The 24,903-nt window shown below is 36.6% G+C and overlaps 1 protein-coding gene, 2 long non-coding RNA genes and 1 pseudogene across 3 annotated transcripts; 3 read left to right on the forward strand and 1 right to left on the reverse strand.

The window, feature by feature from the left end:
- Positions 1-99: 99 nt before the first annotated feature.
- LOC112171892 lies at positions 100-7,431 on the reverse strand (annotated as a pseudogene).
- Positions 7,432-10,616: 3,185 nt separating this feature from the next.
- Positions 10,617-11,141, forward strand: LOC112170919. Its single transcript, XM_024308187.1, has one exon. The coding sequence runs from the start codon at positions 10,617-10,619 to the stop codon at positions 11,139-11,141; it is 525 nt and encodes a 174-aa protein (XP_024163955.1).
- A 2,855-nt stretch (positions 11,142-13,996) lies between these two features.
- Positions 13,997-14,600, forward strand: LOC121049892. The gene is made up of 3 exons (XR_005801582.1): positions 13,997-14,153; positions 14,336-14,405; positions 14,510-14,600. It is a non-coding gene; the product is annotated as an uncharacterized LOC121049892 (long non-coding RNA).
- A 1,908-nt stretch (positions 14,601-16,508) lies between these two features.
- Positions 16,509-17,491, forward strand: LOC121049895. Its single transcript, XR_005801585.1, has 4 exons — positions 16,509-16,559; positions 16,902-16,920; positions 17,154-17,251; positions 17,471-17,491. It is a non-coding gene; the product is annotated as an uncharacterized LOC121049895 (long non-coding RNA).
- The last annotated feature ends 7,412 nt before the right edge of the window (positions 17,492-24,903 follow it).

Below are 24,903 nucleotides of genomic sequence, written 5' to 3' on the forward strand. Positions count from 1 at the left end.
TTGGGTAAATCCCAGCTAGATAATCTTTACTTCACTTCGGTAAAGATCTTAATTAAGATCTTTACTTATTTATACACAAACTTAGAACAAAGGTCAATATGGGTAAATCCCTGCGAGATATTCTTTACAGTCATAAGTAGTTTTTCATCAACAAAAGAGCAGGCAATTGAAATTTTGGGAAAGTGATGTAGCTAGATTTATCCAATAGTTGCTTCCAGCTCTGTTCTTATACCTTTCCACCCTTTGCTTCACTATAAAGTTTTTCAACTCGGTCCTGCAGATGATGTAATTCAACATACATATTTAGGATTAACTTATCAAAGTTCCAACGTCTTCTTATCCAATTAGAAAATCATACCTTGTAATATTTGAGTAATTGGGGTCTTTTCAGTTTGAAAGTTGGAGTCATGAGATCCCTCTCTATGTCAAAGGGGTTTGGTTCCAAATGAACTGCTTTTAACAACTCAAACCCTCGAAGCTGCAATAAAAATGTCTTGCAAGTCAGATGAATAAACTTAAGCAACATAACATGAAAATGGGATGGAGCACATACTTGCTGTTTCGGACCCATACTATTGAGCTCATCCAAAATGTATTTTCTTGCCTTCATATTTTGACACAATGATTTGTAGTCATCAGTCAAATGATGCTCAGCTGCCCAGTCCTCCAAGGCCTTTCTCTCAGGAACAACCACAGCAACAAGAAATGACTCGAAGCTGTTCCCATAAACCCAAATCTGCCGACCAGATGAAAGTTAAGATGTTAAGATATCCGTCTGTAACTTCAGAAAACATGAAAGAAGGGTGGATGACACTAGCACAAAATTCATATGTAGCACAAAGACGAACATAAACTCATTTATTGATGAAATAAAGGTAAGTCCTGTCATTCATCATACAAGTAGACTACAGAAGTTAGCGACATACCAATGTGATAAGGGGGCATTGCAAGTATTTGCTTTCAATGCTTTCCACAGCAACATATTCAACTTGAGACAGTTTAAATATGTTCTTTTTCCTGTCTATAACTTTCATTGCTCCATTTGGCTGCCGTTCTCCAATATCACCTGTGATCCATCCACTCAAAATTAATCATCAACAAAAAATTTGAAGGCGCCATCGAAAGAAACCAAAAGATTGAGCATCAACCAAGAAATTAATTCATTTCTAGTTTTGTAGACATTTACCTGTATGGAACCGCCCATCAATAAGGACTTCATCAGTGAGATCTTGCCACTTGTGGTAACCAGAAAACAAGGTTTTTCCTCTGAGGCAAATCTCTCCACGTGGCACACTAGAAAGTGCATCATATCCCAGTTCTGGGACCGACTCAAGCTGTGCTTCAATAGTTGTCAAGGGACACCCACAGTTCCAATCATAGAATAAACATTGCCAATGGACGTAAAACAGCCACCACAGCTATCAGTAAGGCCTACAAGATTTAACAAACTGATGAACTCTAGTTCTCTTCATTTCGTATATATCTGCTTCTAATGTGTTGTGGTAGCTGATTTAGAAAATTAAAGTTATCTGAATGAGTACAAAAGCATCCATACTCGACATCTCAAATGTCAAACACATATACCACGAATTAAGGTGAGAAAGCACAGTGAGTTGAATACTTATCCCCGTATAATTTCCTGAATCTTCACCATGATTTAACTGATTATATGTTATATTCATTATGATATGCAGTCAACCATACCATATCCTTGTGATAAAGTGCTGCAGCTGGTGACCCTAGAAAATTCCTCAACAGCCCGGGCAAAGGCGCAGCACCAGACAACATTATACGAACTCGTCCTCCTAATGCTTGTTTTATCTACTGGAAGTAACACAGTTTGTTAGAATGTAGCGCATAAAATAGAAGTAATGCATTGTTTGAATGTAAAACCAGAAATTTCAATAAAGGAGAGGTGAAGGATAGAATGACTGACCTTGTTAAACACAAGCTTGTCCAAGAGAAGTGCCACTTTTTCTTGTGGTAGACCCTTCTCCAGATTTGCCAACTTGCTGCCATACAAATATTAATTAGTTTATGGCAGGAATACAAATGCAAACAAAAAAGGAGGTTTCAGTGAGACGTACTAGTTATATGCATACTGGAAAAGGGTCTTCCTCAGCACACCACCAGATGAAACTCTACTAGCAATATCTTTGGAAACAATATTTAAGCCAAATATTAACTACAAAGAAATTCAAGGACATACATGTGAACAGTTCAAATTGATGAATCTGTTTTACCAGTGCATATACGATCATAAACTCGAGGAACACCACAAAACATAGTAGGCTTTAGCTCCTGAAGGTCATCCAGTAAAAACCTGACATCCTGCAAGTCCAATGGCAATCACATTGGACAGATGTTGAAGTTGGTAAGTAAGGAAGAGAATACCAATCAAGTTTAATAAGGAAACTAAAGGAAAAGAACATAGCAACAATGACATATACTTATGCCTCACCAGAAGCCTATTGAAGATCCCTTGTAGATGCATAGCTCTCGATTATTTTGTCATATATATGGGTCAACGGGGGAAACAAAAAATATGAATCTTCCTCTGTACACACTGTAATAGAATTTATTTTATTTCAGTAGTCAATATTATTGCCTTCAGGGAAATGTCAAATTGTTAATTGAGTTCAGTAACTAAACTTCATAAAAAAATATAACCATCTATTGGTCATAATTCAACAGAGTTACTTTGGAAAAAATATGAACTATAAAATAAATCTGCAATAAGCACCTTTCAGAGGATGACTATACTCAAAATTGTATAAGTACCCTCAGTTTAATTAGTTGGTAGAAAATCTGTAATTTGATGGCCAACCATAAAGATTTCAGCATAATTTGATCTAATATGGATAAAATGAAAGTATAAATTTCCCCTAGTTGAGGGTTACGATACAACCCCAACTTTTATTAATCATGTCTTGGCAATAGCAACACATCTTGAAGATGTTACAATAAACTTTAACTGCTCGCTAAATTGGATTGCATCCACATGCTTTAAATTTTGGTCATGGCATAAATAGCATTTTAAACAGGCACCTCATATATGTATGGAAACAGAATAAGGACTGCAATTTTCATTTAAGAATGAGGAAATAATTTTCATATTGATAATGCAACAAAATCCAAAACAAAAATGGCCTTGTATTGGGCTTTTCAGTGACCAAAGCATGTTCTCTGCAAGTTTATTTGCCTCTGACATATAAATGAGGTACATTTATGCTTCCAAAATGTGCAATGGACCAAACATAGGTACAGGACCTGGTGAAAATTAATCACCAGATTGCAACCCAAACAACTCATGACAAGTTACAGAAGCTATCTGCCTTTTCTTTTCTTTTTTTCTTTTTTAAGAGAGGCAGAATAAGCATTAATTCAGAAACATCAAGATAGAATATGTTAAAAACTAAAAAATTGAAGAAATCAACTGTGTGAAGTTATTTACCACTCTATCTGTTAGGAAAAGTATATGATCTGTTGACAATACTTATGACATTAATGCTGCATTAGTAACGATTACGCCTTTTGGTTCTCCAGTTGTTCCACTTGTATACATTATTGTGCAAACAGCAGTCCTCTGTTTGGAGGGAGTTCACAATCTGAATTTCCCTGAGAAAATGAAAGATAATAGACGATTTTATATTGTTGAAAGTTAATGGTCAATCCTTTACTGAATACAAGAACTTATATGAGAAAACAGTGTCGAGAAGTTACCAACTGAAAGAATTCCTCCCACGAAAAGCAAGATACCCCCAGTTCTTCTGCTTCCTACTTTTGAGTGCTAGAAACATTTGTGAAGCTGACAATTGCTGAACAACGCAGATGTATACCTTAGATACAATCCTAACAACTTGGACCTCAAATTTGAAGTATTTAAGGAAATAGTATATAACCTACTTTTCAAATGTGTAGAACAATTTTGGAAGGCATGATATAATCTGCAGAAAGAATCACCACGTAAGGATCTTACAAAGCAAGAAAAGGAGAGGGAAATAAATTTTATATAAACGGAGTGCATATTAGGAAAGGAACTAAGATTAACCATCAAGCATACAAGGCAAGTTAGATTTGTAATTATATCATGTTTACTACAAAATTGGATTATGAATGGTCTCGAAACATAAAACATCAGTGGCTTCAAAGTTCAAACACATATCCAGTTATAATAATGAGATAATAGTTTGGAAAATAACTCACAGCAGGGATTTTGTTCTCTATTGAACAAAAGCTATTGAAACTTCAGCATGGTTGATGATGAACTCAACTGCATTAGCACCTGCAACATAAATCATGAAATGTCAATCAAATAAATTTGAAGGGAAACTGAAAATGCAGCTTTCCATTTTCTCCCTAGACCCCCCACAACTTAATTTCCCAAAACTTCCCCTTATACCTGTAGAATTCAAAAACTGTTTGGCATGTTTGCTGATTGGCTACTGAACTTTTGTTGTGGCTAGCTATCAAACGCTTGGTACTGTTCAGTAGTTTCCAACAGAACCCTTTAAGTTGTTGCGAAGAGGCCGATAGGCAACTACCAAGCATTCAGTAGCCAGCCACTAAACACAGCTCAATCCAGATTTATAAACAACGGTGAAGTGGTAGAATTTGATAAAGGGAAAAGTTTAAGACAATTTAGAATTTCCCTTCAATTAATCAAACTCGACCACCATCATTGAATTTCACTATCTGCCACTGGAAAATGATACATGCGCAAAGAATTCTTGAAAAAGAAAAGGAAGCCTACCAAGGGTGTCATTAAGTGGAACAAATTGATGATAATATCATGGTGTCATGTAGAGTCAAAAACATATTGATTCAAAATTATTTGGAAACCAAAAGCAATCAATTGCCCTGTAACATGAAAATACATAATAATTAAGTCTAGGAACCACATGTTCACAGCTTCGAAGTTTTACTGCTGGAGATTGTGAGTAGCAAAAAGAACAATGTCTTTGCTTCATCTATATCTCTCAGCCTTATCGAGCACGTAAGTTATGAAGGTATATCAGATTGGGATTCAATTTCAATTAGAACATAGAGACTCAAAGCTTTGCATTACAGGCCTGGGATTTGGTGGGAAAAAGATGAGAGCTAGCCATGAGCTAAAAGACACATCGTTGGACTCAATATGGTTAGAAGAGAGGAGATATTACAAAGTCAAAGGGCACATCAGAGCTTAAATTACAGAAAAGAGTTGGGTTACTTTTTCCATTGCATGCATAATTCTAATGCAAAGCTGCAGAACATAAAACTCTTGCAGATTAATCATTCTTCTGCTCAAATGATACAGTGAAATATGCTTATTAACAAAAGACACAACTCTATTTCTATGGAATTTCATTTTTGATGTGTCGTTGTCAAAAGTAAAACTTTTTGGGACTAAATATTGCCTCTTGTGCATTGTAAGTTCTCAATATATTTTTCAAATGTTCTATGTTCAGTGATGACGCCAATTTGTTTTATTTCTGCACCTTAATTGTGAACTTAAAAAGAAAAATGGTCCAAAAGGAATAGCAGATATGCAGCTATAAGCATTCTGAATCAAATATGCAACTGCTGGAGATTGAGCAGAAATTATGTGCAAATGGAAGAAGAAGATCATGAAAAAGAATACTGAGAAGAGGTATTGGGGAGTCATTGTTTTACTGTTGATGTATTTGTGGATTGATTTAGTAAGAGAGAGTAAGGTACTAAGGTGGAGAAGTTGAGCATAAGGTGAAGAATAGGGAGGGTATATATTAGTGCACAGTTAGGTGAAAGGGGGTCATTTTAAGGTGGAAAGACCATGTCATCGAGAACACCATAGTGTAACTCTTTCTTGGCAACTAAGAGGAATAGAGAGGTAGGGAGTTCTGCTTGGCAGGGCAGGAAAAATAGAAGGATAGGTGAATGAAGTTAGTGGGGTATGAGTGGGAGAATAATGATTATGATTCAAGTGTATTGCTTATTATTTGTTGCAAACTTTACAGAACAAGGCTTGTAATTCAAGTCCTCATAATATAGGCAGTTACAGTACGACCAATTTCTGCCATACATTATTCTTTTATGAGATCCTCTGATATAACATCTCAACAGAAAAGAAATTATGCCACTACCATAAGATTTCAAAGTTAACTGTAAATTTCAGATAATCTATATGTAAATCAATCAAAATCATATGCATGTGCTTAATATCGTATTCAGAAGTACCTCCATATTAGAATGAAATGGGGTTGTGATCATTAACTCTACAAGTATCCAATTACACATGACAACATACAACTAAACAAAAATTATGAAATAGAATCAGAAAACAAAAATTGGAAATCAAATAATCACCTTATAGAGAATGGATGATTATCAGGTTGAGCATGACTAAAGAATGGAATCACATGAATGTGGAGACCATGGCACACAGTGTTGGGCTCTTCATAGTTAACCTTAGAAAAATTGCATCTGGAATCTGTTCAGCCAGCTGACAAATCTGAACAAATTCATAAAACTATTGGTAAACAGATATTCCAAAATGCTCCAAGCTAAAATTAGATGTGCTATAATTTCAAAAGGGGATTCAGTAGAAGCAAAACTGGACCATTTAATAGCAGTTGTATAAAAAATAGTGTCATAATAACCAAGGAACATAATAATTAAAGTGATAAAGTGATATACCTTGGGTACATATTATTCACCACAACCTCTAAAATTCTCCATACTCTTCCACGTCATATTTTTCATGCATGACACCTATTTTCTTGTAGGCTTTATAATTGGTTCTGATCCACCTTACAGCAAAGTCTTCTCCCACTAACTTTGCTTCTTTTGATCCAGACCTTGCCAGGCCTTCAGCTATCATGTGTTGGATCGGATCCCAATCATTTGGAAAGTCCCTATTATTACAATTTCCATTAGGCCACATAAAAGTTCAAAGTAGGTAGCTGATATTCTGAAAACTTGAAAAGCCAATACGAACAGGTCTTAAAAAATTCCTGAACTACTAAAAGCAGTTAATATCGTATGGCAAATGACTCGATACCCAAAAATGAAATATGAAAAATACCTTGGGATGGAGAGCTCTACAAAATTTGATGGCTTGCCCTGCGACATTTTTTTTTTCAAAGGCCTTGGAGTCCCACTTTATTGAAAACTCCAATGCTATGTCAACCGAACCTTCTTCTCCAATATTGTGGGAGGCTTTGAAGCTATGTTCTCAGCAAACTATCATTTAGGAATTCAGTTAGTCAGTTTCAAAGCAGTTAGGGATTCATAAAATTCCATCAAGTGCAGGTCAATAAATAATTACCTTTTGATCCACAGAATAATCCAGAGTTCACTTACCTCTCTTGAAATAGTGGCGTAATGTCACAAAACTCTGATAAATCAGAAAATCTAGCTGCAGTAACCATTAGTGATGCAACAGCTTCCTTAGATTTCTCAGGGCATTCCCTGCAATGACAGTAAGGGAGCAAAGTAAACATTATAATGAGTTAACCTGTCCTTCTTTTTAACTCATTAATGAAAGAAAGGTTTCAAACAAAAAAAAAATTCATTTCGTTTAGCAGGAACTCAAACCATCTACCTGACGTACATTATTAGGTGATTACGTCGGGTCAACAAAAAAACTGAAGTAATGACAGAATCATCTAAAGTTTCAAATATTTCATGGCATGAATATCTGTACACCAGAACCTAATCAAACTTCCTCCAATGAGTCTTTGCATCTAATACAAATTTACATCGCATATAATAAAATTAATCAACCATGTGAAAGCTGACACTAAGATTAGCAATCCATGAAACCAAACTAATTAAGCCAAAGTAAGGGAATAGTGACACGAAGAGTCGGAAGAGAGTTGGATTGTGGGGATATTCCAATAAACCAGAAATGTTGGATTAAATCTAATGTTTGCATAATTGCATTGATGAGAGATTCTTGTCCTCCTCTACAGGCCTAGAAGACAATTCCGACGACTTTGGAGGCCGATTCTAGATTCCAAATGGTTTCTGCTATCAAAACAACAAAGCTCAGAATCCCAAGCTTAATTTCAGAAGAGGAAACAGATACATAATTTTTTTCAAAACTAACCATCTTCTTCCTCCTCGCTTCTAAAACAGCTTTTCCTTAGAAACCGAGGAAGTATAACCCAGAAACTGTTTTGATTAAGCAATCTAAAACAATTCACTAATCGATTAGAAATGGAAAGATTCGGCCTCTAATCTCAAAACTTCATAGAAAGCAACATTAGCTTAAACCCAGACTGTTGCGAATGGCAAGACTGTAGTTTAAGAAAAGAGAGAGGGCAGAAGTGTAATTTCAACATCGGCCAAAGCGCACTTCCGTGGACAGAATCAGAGATGGTGTATTGCAAAGAGTGTATTGAAAGTGAACTGCACATTCAAGTTTCAAACAAAAACAAAAATAAAGATATATAGACAGTTCCCGTTATCAACTTCTCTCAAAGTTTACGAGTGTCGGTGAGCTGAGTAAGTTATAATGTCAATATTGTAAAGGTCATATATGGTTTGATTCTTACTGATATATATAAGGATGGGGTGGGCTAAGAGTTTAAAACAAAAAATAAAAGCAAAGTCAAATGCAGCTCATCAAATTAGAAAGACAATCTACAACGTGTAAGTCGTAGGACATAGCAAAAAGATTGAGCAACAAGCATCCCGAATTAGCAAAACGAGTAACAATTCATCCGCCAAAACAAGCATTCATCAAGACAGTTAGGAATGCCATGCGAGTTGTTAGGCTAAAGATGGACTCATCACAGGTTATCCTAGAGTAACTAGGAAATCATCTAGACGTAAAATCGAGTACAACATGGACTTAGAAAAGAATCTATCTAGATATCTGATGTGATAGTGTATTTAGCATTGGATTAGGAATCCATTATTTGGACTACAAGAAAGTCCTAAAACTGTGATGCATTAGGATTCTAAAAAAGAGACTTGATTCTTAAGGACAATCTTTATGGGAGGATTCTTAGGACTTGTGCTTGTATAAATAAAAGGCTAGGGTCCCTGTTATCACCACCGTTTTACAAGCACTGTGTTCTGCCCATTCAGAAACTTCAGTTGGTGACTGGCATAAGATTTCAGCCTCATCTCCATCCTTGTTCTTGCAACTACATCAATGGCTTCCACCATGGACTTTAATGGTATGTTTGATCTTCTAAGGCTATTGTGTTTAACATGTAATTAATGTGACCTTGATTTGTATATGTTGTTTTACAATTGGTATCAGAGCATAGGCTCACAAAATTGTTCTTTAGTTTAATTTGATGTAAAAATCGTTTTAGGTTTTCAAACAAAAAAGAAAAAAAATTTGCTTTGTGAAGAAACAAGCCACGTTTTGCCTCTTTAGAAAAACCTTTTGCCCTCTAATTTGCAGCATGTGCTGATCCAAAATCAAACCCTGCCCAAACGTATCCCTTCATAAACTAAAGAAAAAGTGACCGTTGCAACAAGGATTTAGGGCTATCTTCAGGGTTTTGGAATTAGAAGCACACAAGATGATTCATCTTTTTGGAAATTCAAAACCCCGATGCTGTCGAATTAAGATGCCAAGAATGATGTTTTGCTTCCTTCTGTTTTTGAATTCATGCTTCCGCAAAAGAGTTTTTGCAGCAAAATTGGGAAAATTGCAAAGGTTAAGACTTAAGAAAATCTTTTTTTGATTCAAATTGTTTTTGATAAATGTTGAGCACAAGAACTCTAGTAGCATTCCCGGTGTGCGCATAGGCTAGCGTAGATGGTGACTGGATGAAATTTAATTTCTTTGAATGTTTTTGTGGAATTAAAATTGAGTATATGCATATCTGTATTGCTTTTGCTTGTGATTTGATATGCTTATTATTATGAGATGAATTGTTTGAAAATTGTATCTATGTTTTGTGGTATGACAATGCATGCAGAAATCTCCCAAAATTTTAGGCATTGTTAAAATTTACAGGTACAAAAAGAGCTTAGTTTCTTATAAGGATTATTGATCTGGATAGAAAATCAAGCTTGCAAGCTCAACTTGGTTTATGTTTTCTGTAATTTAAGTGAATATATTGCACAAAGCACTTTTCATTGACTCTTGTAGAAAGCTGTTGGTTAACAAACCTGAAAAATTGTATCTTGCATTTTAAAATTATACCGCTTCCAAAGAAGTAGTACTATGTAATTTTAGAATGCAAATAGCAGTAAACATATCTGTTGATTTCAAATCTGGATACTTAGAACTCAAATTTCTGTCTAAAGATGTAATTTGTGTTCTTTGGATAACTTGGATTGAACAGACATGGCTTATTGATTTGGAACCTTCAGAATATTATGTTTTCTGCTCAAAAGTGTTGCATGATATTATTTTTGGTTAAAGGGTTGTTAAATGATATATGACATTGCATGCGATTTGGTTTTTGTTTTTTGTTTTTAGTTTGCTTCATTTGAGTTTTGTTATTGCTTAAGTTACAGCAAGCATAAAACTAAAAAATTTTAAGAACTTTACAGTTTGAAAAACTTACAAAACTTTCTTTTATTTTTGCTCTTTAGGAATCCCTATTGTGACCTTGAACACCATTCAGCTCCTAATTGGATATAATTATAAGAAGTGGAGAAACCAAGTAGATTTTTACCTAGCCATGAACCAGAACATGGACCTTTGCTTGAATAAGGAAGAATCTGAAATGCTTCATAGTGAGAGCACAAATGAAGATAAGAAATACTATAAGGAGTGGCATACGGCTAATAAAATGGCAAAGAATGTGATTAGAACTACCATGTCAGATACAGATAGAGGTAGTACTGAAGAACCTGAGGTAGCCATGGATTTCTTGTATGTCATTCATTATATGTACAGAGAGATTGATAAGGTTGAGGCAGCTAGACTATCAAAAGAATTTAATGAACTCAAGTATATTGGCACAGGGAAAGTGAGAGAGCATATCGTGAAGACCATTGAGATTAATGCTCAGCTAAGGGACCTCCAGATAGGGGTCAATGATGATCTTGTAGTGGATGCCGCAGTGCATTCTTTGCCTAAAAGCTTTAGCCAACTCAGCACTAGCTACAATGCTAGAAAGAAAAATGGAGCCTTAAGGAGCTGCTTGCAATCTGTGTGGATGAGGAAGACAAGATTAGAAAAGAGAGAAAGCCAAGCAGCTTAGTGAACCTCATTGAGAAACCTAAGAAGAAGAACCAGAACCAGTCTAAGCTCAAGCCTACCAAAACTATCACCAAATGATCTACCTCTGCAGAAGCTAAGGCTAGCTAATAAGCCATTCAGGTTTAAGTGGTAATTCTGTAAGAAAGTGGGACATATGAAGAAAGACTGCGCTGGTTTTAAAAACTGGTTGATCAAAAAGGGTAATATTTCTAACTCAGTGTTTTCCTTAGAAATTAATTTAGTTAATGTTGAAGCAAAAACTTGGTGGATTGATTCAGGAAGTCCCTTACTGCCTTGCACATTACCATTTCCTTGCAGGGATTCATGGATTCATGAAGAGAGTCCCAAAAAGTGATGAAGTGAACCTATGTGTAGGCAATGGCATGAGAGTGGCAGTCAAAGCTATTGGAACCTTAAAATTAGATCTTGGTTTAGGAAAGTTATTACCTTTGGATAATGTTTTTTATGTACCTTCCATGAGAAGGAATTTAGTTTATGTTTCTCTTTTAGTTAAATCTAGTTGTAGACTTCTTATTGACAATAATGGAATTATTATTTCTGAAGATTCAATGCAAATTTGTTCTGGTGTTATTTTTAATGATTACCTACAATTAAATTGTTCACAAAGTCAACAAGAAATTTTACTTGTTGAAAATAATAACACATTGAGTAATACCTTAACTGGTGTTAAAAGAACTAAATGTAATGACAAGTCTGCATATTTATGACATAGAAGACTCGGCCACATATCAAAAGAGAGATTGTAAGTTTTAGTTAAAAGCAATAACTTGAATGAACTTGACTTTTCTGATTTGCAAGATTATGTTGAATGCTTTAAGGGAAGGAAAAAAAGACTGCACATAGAAGCCAAGCACTTTTAGAACTCATACATACTGACATTTGTGGTCCATTTAGAACTCAAACTATCTGTGGCAATGTATATTTCATCACTTTTATTGATGACTTTTCTAGATATTGTTATGTTTACCTACTTTCAGAAAAGTCTCAAGTACTTAAAGCCTTTCAAATCTTTAAGGATGAGGTAGAAAAGCAGCTAGAAAAGAAAATCAAAACTATCAGATTAGATAAAGGTAGTAAATTTTATGAAAAATACACAGAAAGTGGACAACATAAAAGTCCTTTTGCTTTGTTCCTACAGGAATAAGGCATTAAGACTCAATATACCACACCATTCAATCCTCAGCAGAATGTTGTGGTTGAGAGAAAGAATAGGACTCTTTTGAATATGGTCAAAAGTATGATGTGTACAATAGGTTTACCTAGATTTTTGTGGGGTGAGGAATTAAGAATTGCAAACAATGTTTGCAACAGAACTCTAGCAAAACTATAGAAAGGATTGCTTTTGAGCTGTGGTGTGGCAGAAAGCCTAGCCTCCATCATTGTCATGTGTGGGGATGCCCTGCAGAAGCTAGAGTTTACAATCCAAACATTAACAAGCTTGATCCTAAAACTGTAAGTTGCCATTTTATAGGTTATCCTGAAAAATCTAAAGGCTATAGGCTTTATGCAACTCAACACTCACCAAGAATTTTTGAAACACATCAAGTAAAATTTTTGGATGAGAAAATTCATAATACAGGTTTTGAATATTTATCTTCAAAATTTGAAGAAATTGTGGATAATGAGCATACTGAAAATATATTGCCTATAGTTCAGGATACATCAACAGCTACTAGTGTTCCAGAAACTCAAAATGCCACTACTACAAAAAGTTAATCACACAACACTAATCACACAACGGAACATAAATCATCCGTTGTGTGTTTAAGTAAGCTTTATTGCACAACGGTACTTGTTATATTCTGTTGTGTGAATGCCAACAAAGTGATAACTTTTTTATCAGAACTACATTGCACAACGGACTTAAGTAATGTCTGTCGTCTGAGTCTTAAAAAAATTAGCGGCAGATTTCCCTCCACTTTGGAGCCTTGGTTGCCTCTTGAAATCTGAAATTTGTGCTACTTGATACAACGGTGCTTTATATTTCCGTTGTGTGATTGAAAACTGGATGCCAAATTTTGAGGAAGCTTGATTGAATGTCTTCCACAAGGTAAACCTAGTGCAAGCTGTAGAAATTAGACAACAGAAGTTATACTTTTCTGTTGTGTGAAAGTGGGAACATATAGGCGGCAACATTTTGAGCCAAATTGCTGTATGCGGCAGATTTCCCTCCATGTTTTGATATTTTGATACTCTTACAACAGTTTGTTACGTTTCTGTTGTGTGAGCAACTTTAGAATTTGTTGGAAGTTTAATTGTGCCTCCCACCCAGCCCAAGCCACATCGTGTCGAAAGAAAAATGAAACAAATTCTCTCGAGCTCTCTCAGTTGTGAAACCCCCGTCTCTCCACCACCCCTCCCCACGACTCTCCCAATCGCCCAACCCCCCCCCCCACCAAACCCCTCTCTCTCAGTCTCTCGATCTCTCTTGTCTCAATTTCATGCTCTCTTCTTCTTCAATCTCATCACCCCCTTTCAAACCCCAACCCTAAAATCTTCCTCCCCCAGCAATGGCCTCCTCCCCAGACCACAACCACACCCTGAACGGCGATTCCAACACCCACGCCTCCAAAAAGCCCAAACTCTCCTTCATCACCCCCTCCGAAATCGCCGCCGAATTCTCCCACCACGACCCCACCGTCGCCCGAATCAACAACGGCAGCTTCGGGTCCTACCCCGACTCCGTCCTCCAGGCCCAGCACCGCTGGCAGCTCAAGTACCTCTCCCAGCCCGATCACTTCCGCACCCTCATCAAGGACCTCATCAACGCCGACCACGTCAACGAGATCTCCATCGTCGCCATCGTCCTCCAGCAGGCCGCCTGGGGCTTCTCCAAGACTACAACGCTTTTGCTCCGGAAATTGCATCGCTAAATTCCCGTCCTTGGAGACTTCAAGCATGAGCAACCGCCTCAAATTGAAGATTTTCCCAGCTCCTGACCAAACACTACAGCTAACAAACGAAGAGGAAGACACAGATGTCGATGCTTAGGGTAAGTCTTAATTCACCATTTATGTTTAAAGATTTTTCCCAATATGTACTCTCCGGTGCCCAAAATCATGTAATTTCCAAGCTATGTGTATGTCTATCTATGTATACAATGAGAGTCCTCCCTCATATTGGAAATTTTGTATAAGAAATGCTGATTTGCGACAATCTGTGTAATATCTCCAGAGAAGTGGCTGACTGCTGATGATAAACGGAATTTGGCAAGTACTGATTGATATCTTAACCAGATTCCATCGTAAGTAAACCTTCTTTCTTTGTTACTCATTACAATTTCCTGCTTGCTTCTACCTTCAAATTTGTTATTACTTGTTCTGACAAATTCCTTACTCCACTTTCCAGATTCTACTGCTCCACCTGGCCTCAATGGTCTGACATAAGTGGAAGATTGTTCACCAAACATTTATGTTGATGAATATCTTTGGTGTTGGAGATCCAGTAGAGGATGATATCTTTGTGAGCATTCAGTGAGTAATCTGTCCCTTTCACATGAATATTCTTCTTTACACTAGCTAAACATTTAGAAATATGGGGCATGTTCTAGAGAAACATGACTGATTGGAAAGCAAAAGAAAGCAGGGAACTCAAACAATGTCTAAGAACAGTATTTGAAAGTTAACGGGCCTCTCAGTAGGTCAGAAAGATAATATCATTTGTCATCTGCCAATATTTTAGTTTGATGGTGGATTTGTTTGCCATTAGTGGATTGAAATTAGTAAATGCAACTAGCTATTTCAGGAATATCTATCAGTAACAAATGAGCTGATATAAACAGTTTAGGATGCCAAGAACATTAAGCAGTAATGGTAGGCCAAAAATTGTGTCATTTTGATTCTGGCATCTTTCACAGGTGGAGGTAACTCTCTAATTTCTTCTTTGCAGGAATAAAGTGGTCATAGTAGAAGGAAATTATCTGTTCTTGGATAATGGGGTGTGGAAGGAAATATCGTCTATGTTTGATGAGAAGTGGTAAGACTTTTGTTCTCCTTGGCTATTTTTATGCAAAATTGTATGTCAAAGTAATGGAATTTTTGGATCTGCAATATATCCATTTAATAACTGGTGCCTGTGGAGCAGATATCAATATTGAGAACATGTCATGCTTAGAACTTGACTGAGATTATGTACTTTCTGATATGGGTCGGTTTATTGGGATAAATTTGATTTGTCCGATATGGCTGAGTTGAGGTGAGTTCTTAGCTCTCCCTTAGCATAGTGTACAGAGAATGATCAAAGTTCAAAATTCAGATATTGGTAACTGAATCGCAATATATAAACTTCATCTGGCTTTTTTAGAGATATAGGACTATAACTTCTGTTTGAGAATAGGAACATGGAATAGAATTATAAAAATCTTGCCTGTCGGAGTTGTGATTGTTTCTGTTTTGAAATATCAACTATGTCTTTGTGTGGTGTGTACTCCTTTTGAGATTGATGTTTACTAGGCAAAGTGGAAGAGGTTTAGGCCGCCAGGTTGTTACCGTTCTAGAAGCAGTTTTCTTTCAATCCTATTAATATCAAAGAGACATAACAGCTAAAGTAATTTTTTGGTGATGGTTTTATGAGAACTTTAATTTAGAATATGAAGGGGTAATGCTTAAAAGAGTTGATAAATTTATATCTGTTCAACAATAAGATAACTGTTTACACTTTCGAGCACAAATCTCCTCAATCAATCTTATTCAAGAAGGCATCACAAATTGGGCATTACACAGGTGAACAAACTATTCCCTCTTCGTTTTTAATTGAAAGCCTATTTATGTTAGACAAAGCCAAATTCATTGCTTTCTTGAATTCCTAATGTTGAAAATGAAGTCTGGTTTTCTGTAATGCCCTTGGCTCAACACATTGTCATGCTGATAGACACTTCATAATATTTGTAGACATAGCTGTGGTGATATAAATGGGAATGCTTTGGTTATGTAGCTGCATTTTTTGCCATTGGCTATCTAACAGGAGTATAATTCTATTTAGAGCAGAAAACTAAACTGCAGTTGGAGCCTTATAGTTTCGATCTGATTACATTCCTGCATTTTTTCAATCCTGATTTTTACTTTTTGTGTTCTTGGGTTGCCTTTTTCAATCCCATTGTCTGGCCTTAATAATAAGTAAACCTTTTCAACTCAGAGAAATTTCTTTAGGTAATGGATTGTGGCATCTTGTGAGGTGGTATATAGGCATTTTGTGTTCCTATTTGATTTCAAGGACAGAAGTTCGACTTGCTCCACATGACTTGTTCTTATCCAGATTGAAATACTTGAGTTTTGGAACTCCATCGGGTGGACTATAATAATGTTTTGTTATTTCGATTAGACACGAAAGTTATTTGTCTTTCTGATTTATTTCCCTTCATCTCGCCAGGTAGAACTTGCTGCACTCCTCCATGATATAGGTCAGTGTTAACAGCAAAACCTTCAACTCCGCACCTGTTCATAAATCATAAATATTGCCGCCTCTCTTCATAACCTTGTCAGAAACTGCTGCACTTAAAACATTAACCCAAATGTAAACTTTTCGCTACATTCAGCAAACATATGTGCTCGTGAGTTATTTGTAGCACTTTTCTTATAAATTCTCAGGGCACAACTGATGTATATACAAATCATTTATGCAAACTTCTGTCCAAGATGGTTTCTTTTATGCTTCTTCCTCTATCTTTTCAGCATTGTTTTTATCTCATAATCTCATCCTATATTACGTACTGAACATTTTAGTCATTGGTTTTTGATTGCAGGTGATTATAAGTACTTGAGGTTTGCATTCTCCTCTTCTTTGCTTAAATACTTGTATTTTGCTTTAGTATCTCTTGGCCACAGGCATTGATTTTCAATTTTTTTACCTGAGTGAGTTTCTGCATTGATCTTACCTTGCATGTTCTACCTTGATTGAATCTTTTCTTCCGTGGCATTTAAACTTATCTGCTTCTTCCATTTATTCTTCCTTTCCTTCCCTTGTGCTGATTTGGACCAACTACTTTGGCATGTAGAGATCCTTCAGAGGACAAACTTGTTGAGCACTTTCTTATTGACTCGGGCATAGAGGAGAGCAAGAAAACAAAGATTATAAAGATCATCAATGGAATGGGTGAGTTGGTTGCTGTTATCTCAAGGTGTTGTGCCATTTTAGCATATGTAGTAGTCTCAAGCACCTTCTGATGCACCATGTAACTTTTTATCATTTCAAAAGTACTTGACACAATTGTGTAGTCTTGAACCACTTGATGTAATTGTTTTTTTTTCTCTTTGTGAAAGATTCAGTTAGTTGATGTGAAACGCAACCATTACATATGTAATTCTGCTACAGGGTTTAAAGATGAGCTGGCTGTGCCTAATGCAGACATTGTCAAATTTTTTCAAATCACTAAACAAGTTTGCATCTTGCAGGCCAATTGTGAGTGAGACATTCGAGGTTTTGTAGAAGCGAATGGCAGCTGAAGGTTAAGAGCCATCGAGAATAGGAATGTTTTTTTATTCATGTGTAGCTAGCTAAGAATGCTCTTGTTTGGTGCATTATCTTGTTACTTGAATGTATTGATGCTTGAATAATGGTACTTGAATGATATATATGGATTAGAGTATTGTTTATATGGTAATATATTGAGCATTATTCTGGACAAACATTTATATTGATATTCTTGTTGTTGTTCAAGGTTTAGTCATACAACACAATACAAAACAATGTGTTGTATGAATGTAAAAGAGTTCAAAATTGAGGCTTCTCCTACAACAGTCACTAGTTGGTACCCAATTGATTACAGTATTCACACAACGGATAACCAAATATAGTTGTTGTGTGAACTAACAACCAACAACAAAAGAAAACAAAATTCTGTTGTGTGAGATTCATAACACACAACAGAAATAAAATGATCACTGTTGTCTAAGTAATCAACAGACAAGGGAGATAATTTTACTTCAGTTGTGTGTTACTTACCTCAGACAACAAATATTAAGTTATATCCGTTGTCTGTTAGTAGTCTCAGACAACAAATAATGAGTTATATCCGTTGTGTGTTATGAATCTCAGACAACAAAGAATAAGTCATACCTGTTGTGTGTTATGAATCTCAGACAACGGCAAAATTTCATCTTCTGTGGTCTGAATGTGCCGAGGCATCGCCTCGCATGCCATGCCAGGCACATGCTGCGCAGAACTCACACAACGGAAATAGGTATTTCTGTTGAGCAAACTATTATCACACAACGGTGAAATCACCGTTGTCTGATTTTTCAATCACACAACACTCACTTAGACCACGGTGAGCTTGGTCATCACACAACACAAATTCACCGTCGTCTGATGACCTTTTTGTAGTAGTGTGCACAAGATCAACTTGTTGATCAGGAAATACATTTTGCAGATGATCAAACTATCCCTGAACCCTTACCTGATCCACCACAGCTTGTGGAACCTCAAGTTTAGCTTGCAGAACCACAACAAAATCAAAATCCTCAAGTAAGAAGGTCTCATGGAGTAAGGAAACCAACTTGGGGGGGGGGGGAGATTCTTACTACATTGTTTATTTGCAAGAACATGAAGTTAAATTGATAATTGATCTTGCAGATGACAATGATCCAGTGACTTTCAATCAAGCTATTGAAAGCAATCAACCTAGTGAGTGGAAACAAGCTATGGAAGCTGAAATTGATTCCATGAACCAAAATGCAGTTTGGGATTTAGTGAATCCTGACCCTGCCAAACCTCATCATCTCCTTAATCATCCTCACTGCTGCCATTTGGGTTTGACGATGACGCGGTCAACGGAGCTCATCACCGATGAAGACCCCGATGAAGGTCCTCAAGTCGCCATATAAGGTAAAGGTTTGAGTTTTATGAGTTTGAAGATTTGGGATTACTGAAGATTGGGTAGAACTGATTTGGGATTACTGATTTTGGGAAATTTAATTTGGGATTAATGATTTTGGAATTATTGATTTTGGATTACTGATTTTGTATATAGATTTGATTGAAGTGTTTGGCAGAGGAGAAATTAAAGTAAAATGCATATCTTAGAAAAGTAAAATGCTTATAATGTAATTTGAGGTTGAGGCTTGGAGCAAAAGTTCAAATGAACTTCGACATGGAATTTACATGTGCAAATTTATTTGAACTTTTGCTTCCAATCCTCAACCTCACTTTCAGTAGTCTAGAAGAAGAGTTCAAGCTTGTTTAAACATGTTTGCAATGTTTTGATTGTAAACAGTGACATGTTCAGTTTTGAGAGAGCTTATAGTTATGTAAAAGTCATTTATTTGTTAGAAGCACATGAAATTTCAATAGAGCTTTTAGGATACTAATCTAGTGTGTGTGATTTTTCAGGTTTTGTATTTGCAAGGTGATTTCAATTTGGCTATTGGCTTGTTGCTGTTATTGGTGAATATTGTTATGAATTTTGTGATGTGTTTGATTCTTCAAGCTTGGGATGCACCGGCAGTGAATGACGATTGTATTTGAGGGAGGTGGATTGGTTGGTTGCTACATAATGTATTGGCTGTGGGATAGGAAAACTGTGGTCATTGGTGGAATGTTTGTAGTAGTAAACACTAAATGTAATGTGCATTTTCTGGAATCACAGTGTATAGAACATGTGAATGTAATGTGCATTTTCTGGAATCACAGAGCTTTGCTCTTGCTAAGCTATTTCTCATTTGTTGTACTCTACAGAATTATAGAAGGAATGAAATGGCTTTAGTCTTTGAATATTGTATCTGATTGACAAATGTTGCATACTAAGTCATTTTGCTCCAAATTTGAACTTCTAATGCCATGGTTTTGAGTCTAACATTGTATATTAAGTCATTTTGCTCCACATTTTGAGTCAATATGCAATGTTAAAGTTGTGCTCCAGATTGGAACATTTTGAGTCTAACATTGCATATTAAGTCATTCCACACCTCATTTTCTGGAATCATTACAAATCAGCAACAATTGAGTATCCACAATTGAAACCATTACATAATGAATTCACTATGATCCTCACTCTACCATATAATCTTGAAATGATCCAAAATGTCTTCCAAAACCTGCAGAATCAAAGAGACCACAAATTCGTCTTCCCATAAACTGATCAGTGCATCCAAAATCTGCAGAATCAAACCCGCACAATAGCTTATAAATGCATCCAAAATCTGCAAAATCAAGCAGACTCAATAAACTCAAAACCAAACTTGTAAATGAAGATCACAATAGCTGTTTCTCAACAAACTGAAAACCAATCACAATAGGTATTTCTCAACAAATCAAACACAAGCACAGTAGCTATTTCTCAACAAACTCAAAACCAATCAACAAATGCTATTTCTGAACAAATCAAACACAGGCATTGTAGCTATTTCCCAAGAAACTCAAAACCAAAACCAATAGCTATTTTTGAACAAATCAAACACAAGCATAGTAGCTATTTCTCAACAAATTCAAAACCAATCAACAAAGGCTATTTCTAAACAAATCAAACCAAGCACAGTAGCTATTTCTTAACAAATTCAAAACCAATCTACTGCAGCTATTTCTGAACAAATCAAACACAAGCACTGTAGCTATTTCTCAAGAAACTCAAAACCAAAACCAATAGCTATTTCTGAACAAATCAAACACAAGCATAGTAGCTATTTCTCAACAAATTCAAAACCAATCAACAAATGCTATTTCTGAACAAATCAAACACAAGCACAGTAGCAATGTCCCTCAAACTGACCAAATCAGATGCAAAATCCAAAAAAATACCAAATATAGAAAACTCAAAACTTACCTTAAAGAGCATGTTTTCTGTTAGTGAACTGATCTGTTTGAGACATTATTCTACCAAATGAGATGATGAACAACTATCCTCATCCATACTAGTGGAACTTGAATCTCCATTTTCATCAATAGCAGGTCTACATAAATAAACAAAAATAAAGTCATCAATATCAATCGATAAAAATGTTGCCATGAACAATAATATCAAACATAGGTATCTTACCTTCCATGAGGTGTTGGACAATTTCTTTTGTCATGTGACTGACCAAATACTCCACATCCATGGCATTGCCTACCTTGACTGACATTTACCTTAACTTTCCTCTTCTCTTTTCCTTTCTTCAACCTTCTTCCACACCCTTTTGCTCTCACTTGATGTGGTTCATTAAAAACATGCCAAATAGTAGCATTGTTGGTCTCGGTCTCCAAATCTACTGCAGTTTGTCCACCTTCATTACTAATTAATGGTTTAATATTCTCCAAAAAAGCATCCAATGCTTCCATAAACAGTTTGGTAGCCTCATCACTCACCATAACCTTATCAATTAATTGCATATGTAGCATGCTGGAATAGTTTAGTCCTCCTTGCAAGTAAAGCTTTGTTATCTTTTCTCTCCATTCCATTACAATCTAACACAACTCTATGTCTTGCAGCTTTAGTCCATCTCTTCAAGATGTACTGAATAGGCAATTTATCAACATCTTGGATCTTAATCAAATATGCCAAAACATGCCGACATGGGAAACCTTGACTGTCAAACATTCTACAGATGCATGATGCAAAATCAGATTTCTTTTCATAAGTAAGTTCACGAGACTTACAAGTATCAATGTTTTTTCGTATAACCTTAAACTGTTCTTGAGTGACATTTTCAAACACAAGTTCAAGTTTATATTTGAAGCCCTCTCTCAACTGTTCTTGAACTTCATAAAATAGTTTAGAGTTAATTACTGTTTACTCCCTATACTTATAGGGTTTAATCGTTTCAGTCCCTGACCTTCGAATTTCACCTAAAAAGTCCATGAACTCCCAATTTCCTCCCAATTGGTCCCTGCTGTCAAGCTCCGTCCAAATTGACTGTTAAATTGCTAACGTGGCATCCATTTTAAGCTGAAATATCCATTTTACCCTCAATTACTTTTTTTCTTTTAATTTTTTTTTTATCTTTCCCTCTTTTTCTTTTTTTCGTTTTCCTTTTGACCTCCTCTTCTTCCGTGGATCTGCAAGATCCAATCCCCCTGAAAACCCACTTCATCTCCTCCACCAATTCTTCAGAGTTCACTCACCTAACCACCTCCTTGACTTGGTCCGCCATCATAGCCCTCGACGCCGAGTGGAATCCCCTCCGCTCCCACCACCCCACTTACCCAACCGTCCCTCTCCTCCAACTTGCCTGCCAACTCGGCCGCGAACTCGCCGGCGACTCAGTCGTCTTCTTCCTGCTCGACTGGACCCTCCTCCAGATCAACTCGCACCTCCAATTCCTTTGACGGGTCCTTCTCCGACGATCGCGACCCGATCTTCGAAGCCCTAAAAGCCCAAACTTTGAGAAGATCTTCGGCAACTCGGCCAGGTTCTCCATCAATTTTGAGGCTTTGAACTTGGATTCCATGTACGGTGGTGGTGGGCCCACTAATTCCTCCTCCAAGGTCCCTGATTTTGACTCGGCGTTGCGGGGCTGAAGAGCTCCGCTGGAAACGATATTTTCTCCTCGACAGTGACGTCGCCGCCGTCTCAAGCAAGTGATAGTAGTGGGTTTGATGACCTTCTCAGTGGGTTTGGCAAGGCTGAGCCGGCATCGTCGAAAAGCTCTAGCAAGGGTGTGCCGGCAGCTTTCGATGATTTGTTAACTGGGTTTGGAGCTAGTAGTAGCTTTCAATATGAAAGGTATTGTTGCTTTCTCTCATTGCTATATTTGTTGCATGAATTGGATTCCGGCCTTTACATGATGAATTTTCGGTTTGGGGCAGTACTAGTGTGGAGTTTGAATTGATGGTTAGTTATGTGAATGTTGCACTGTATATTGTGCGTCAAATTTCATGGGCTACGTGTTGATGAATATTATAGGAACATGAGTTTGAACATCTTTTTTTTTTTTGCTGATACTGTTTTGATGTGATAATCTTGTTATTCATGGCTAGAGATTCTTAATTCTTCCTCAATTTAATGCTGAAGCAGATTATGTATCTGGATTGAAACGACTGGGATGATGTCGCCACCACTCTCACCGCCCATGCCAATTCCCCCTCGTCTCGCCATCCAAGACCGCTGGGGAGAAGAAGATAGAGAGAGAGCTAGGTTTGTTTTTCAAGAAGATGATGGAGATGAACAGAGGAGAGAAAACCTGGAAGAAGAAGAGGTAAAAGGAAAAAACAGAAGAAAAAAATTAATTTAAAAAAAAAAAGTAAGTGAGGGTATAATAGACTTTTTTTTGGGGGGGGGGGGGAAACCACCGCCACGTCAGCAAGATAACAGAGTCTTTGACGGTAGGGACCAATTGGGAGGAAATTGGGAGTTCAGGGACTTTTTAGGTGAAATTCGAAGGTCAGGGACTACTGAAACGATGAAACCCTATAAGTATAGGGAGTAAGCAGTATTTAATCCAATAGTTTACGTGTATAAACCTTGGCCATATGATCTTCTATGTCAAGGGACATGATAGTTTTTGCCTTCTTATCAATATTAATATGATCCTCCTCTAACTCATAATGTCGTTGGTGAAGAAGTCCCCTCTTAAACTGAACCATAAATTCCACCAATGAATTCCACTTAGAAACATAATTCTTGAAGAAAGAATGTTGACTCTCTGCTCTTTGACTACTTGACATTCCAGCTGAGAAAACATGATTGACATATGCTAGTATCCATGATGAACGAATTTTGTATATCGACTCCAGCCACTTGTTATCACTCAACCCACTCTTCTCAATAATTTCAATCCATCTTGAGTCAAACTCCTCTCTACTACTTGAATTCCATATGCAACTATGAAAGTCTTGGTAGGAATCTCGATATTTAATTGCATCTAGCTTCTCAGAAAATTTATTAAGAATGTGCCAACTGCAATATCTATGAAATATTTATGGGAGTGCTTCTGAAATGGCTTTAGTCATAGTAGGATCTTGGTCGGTAATGATCATCTTGGGGGCATCTTCTGGTGCATCTCCTGGCATAGCATTTAGAAATTCCTTGAATAACTAAACAAAAGTATCGGCTGTCTCATCATTCAAGAATGCACAAGCAAAGATGATTGCCTGCCCATGATTGTTAACACCAGTGAATGGTGCAAAAATCATTCCATACCGATTTGTGTTGTATGTAGTATCAAAGATAACTACACCTCCATAAAATCTATAAGCTCGTCTTGAAATTGAGTCAGCTCAAAAGCACCGTGTTACTCTGTTTTCCTCGTCTCCATCCATTGTATAGACAAAAGAAGAATCTTTTTCTTTCTCATTCTCAAAATGCATGTACAGTAGATCTCCATCACGCCTCTTCTTCTCTTCACGAAAAATTCTTCCATAATTATATAGATCACGCTGTATAAAACCAATATTTTGAATGCCACCTGCCTGAACACCAAAGAATTCAAACTGTTTATGTTTCTCCACATTCACCAAGCTTAGTTGCTGTGATAGAACTGTGTTAACTTTTGAAACATGACAGTGAGATCTCAACAAATGTACTCTAGGTGGGCTTGTTAATGGATGGTTGTGAGCCTCAACAAATACAGAGATTGCATATCTTCCAGACTCCTTCTTTCTCACAACTGCAATTCTTGCTTTACAACCCACTTTTGGTAATCCTCTCTTACGCTTTTTGTCCTTCAACTTTGGAATCTCCTTGCTTATAACAGACATACTCCTTCCTCATAAGTTGTTTCTTATCTTTGCTGGTCGCAGTAGAATGACTTCTAATACTAAACCCTGCTTCTTTTGCATATCTATTGTAGAAAGCAGCAACATATATCATCTATTGTTTCAAACTCTTGGTATAA

Source organism: Rosa chinensis, chromosome 6 (assembly GCF_002994745.2).
Source record: "Rosa chinensis cultivar Old Blush chromosome 6, RchiOBHm-V2, whole genome shotgun sequence".
Lineage (NCBI taxonomy): Eukaryota > Viridiplantae > Streptophyta > Magnoliopsida > Rosales > Rosaceae > Rosa > Rosa chinensis.

What these genes read in the sequence shown, in the direction of transcription:
- LOC112170919 (XM_024308187.1), top strand. Translation starts at nt 10,617, where the DNA reads ATGAACCAGAACATGGACCTTTGCTTGAATAAGGAAGAATCTGAAATG.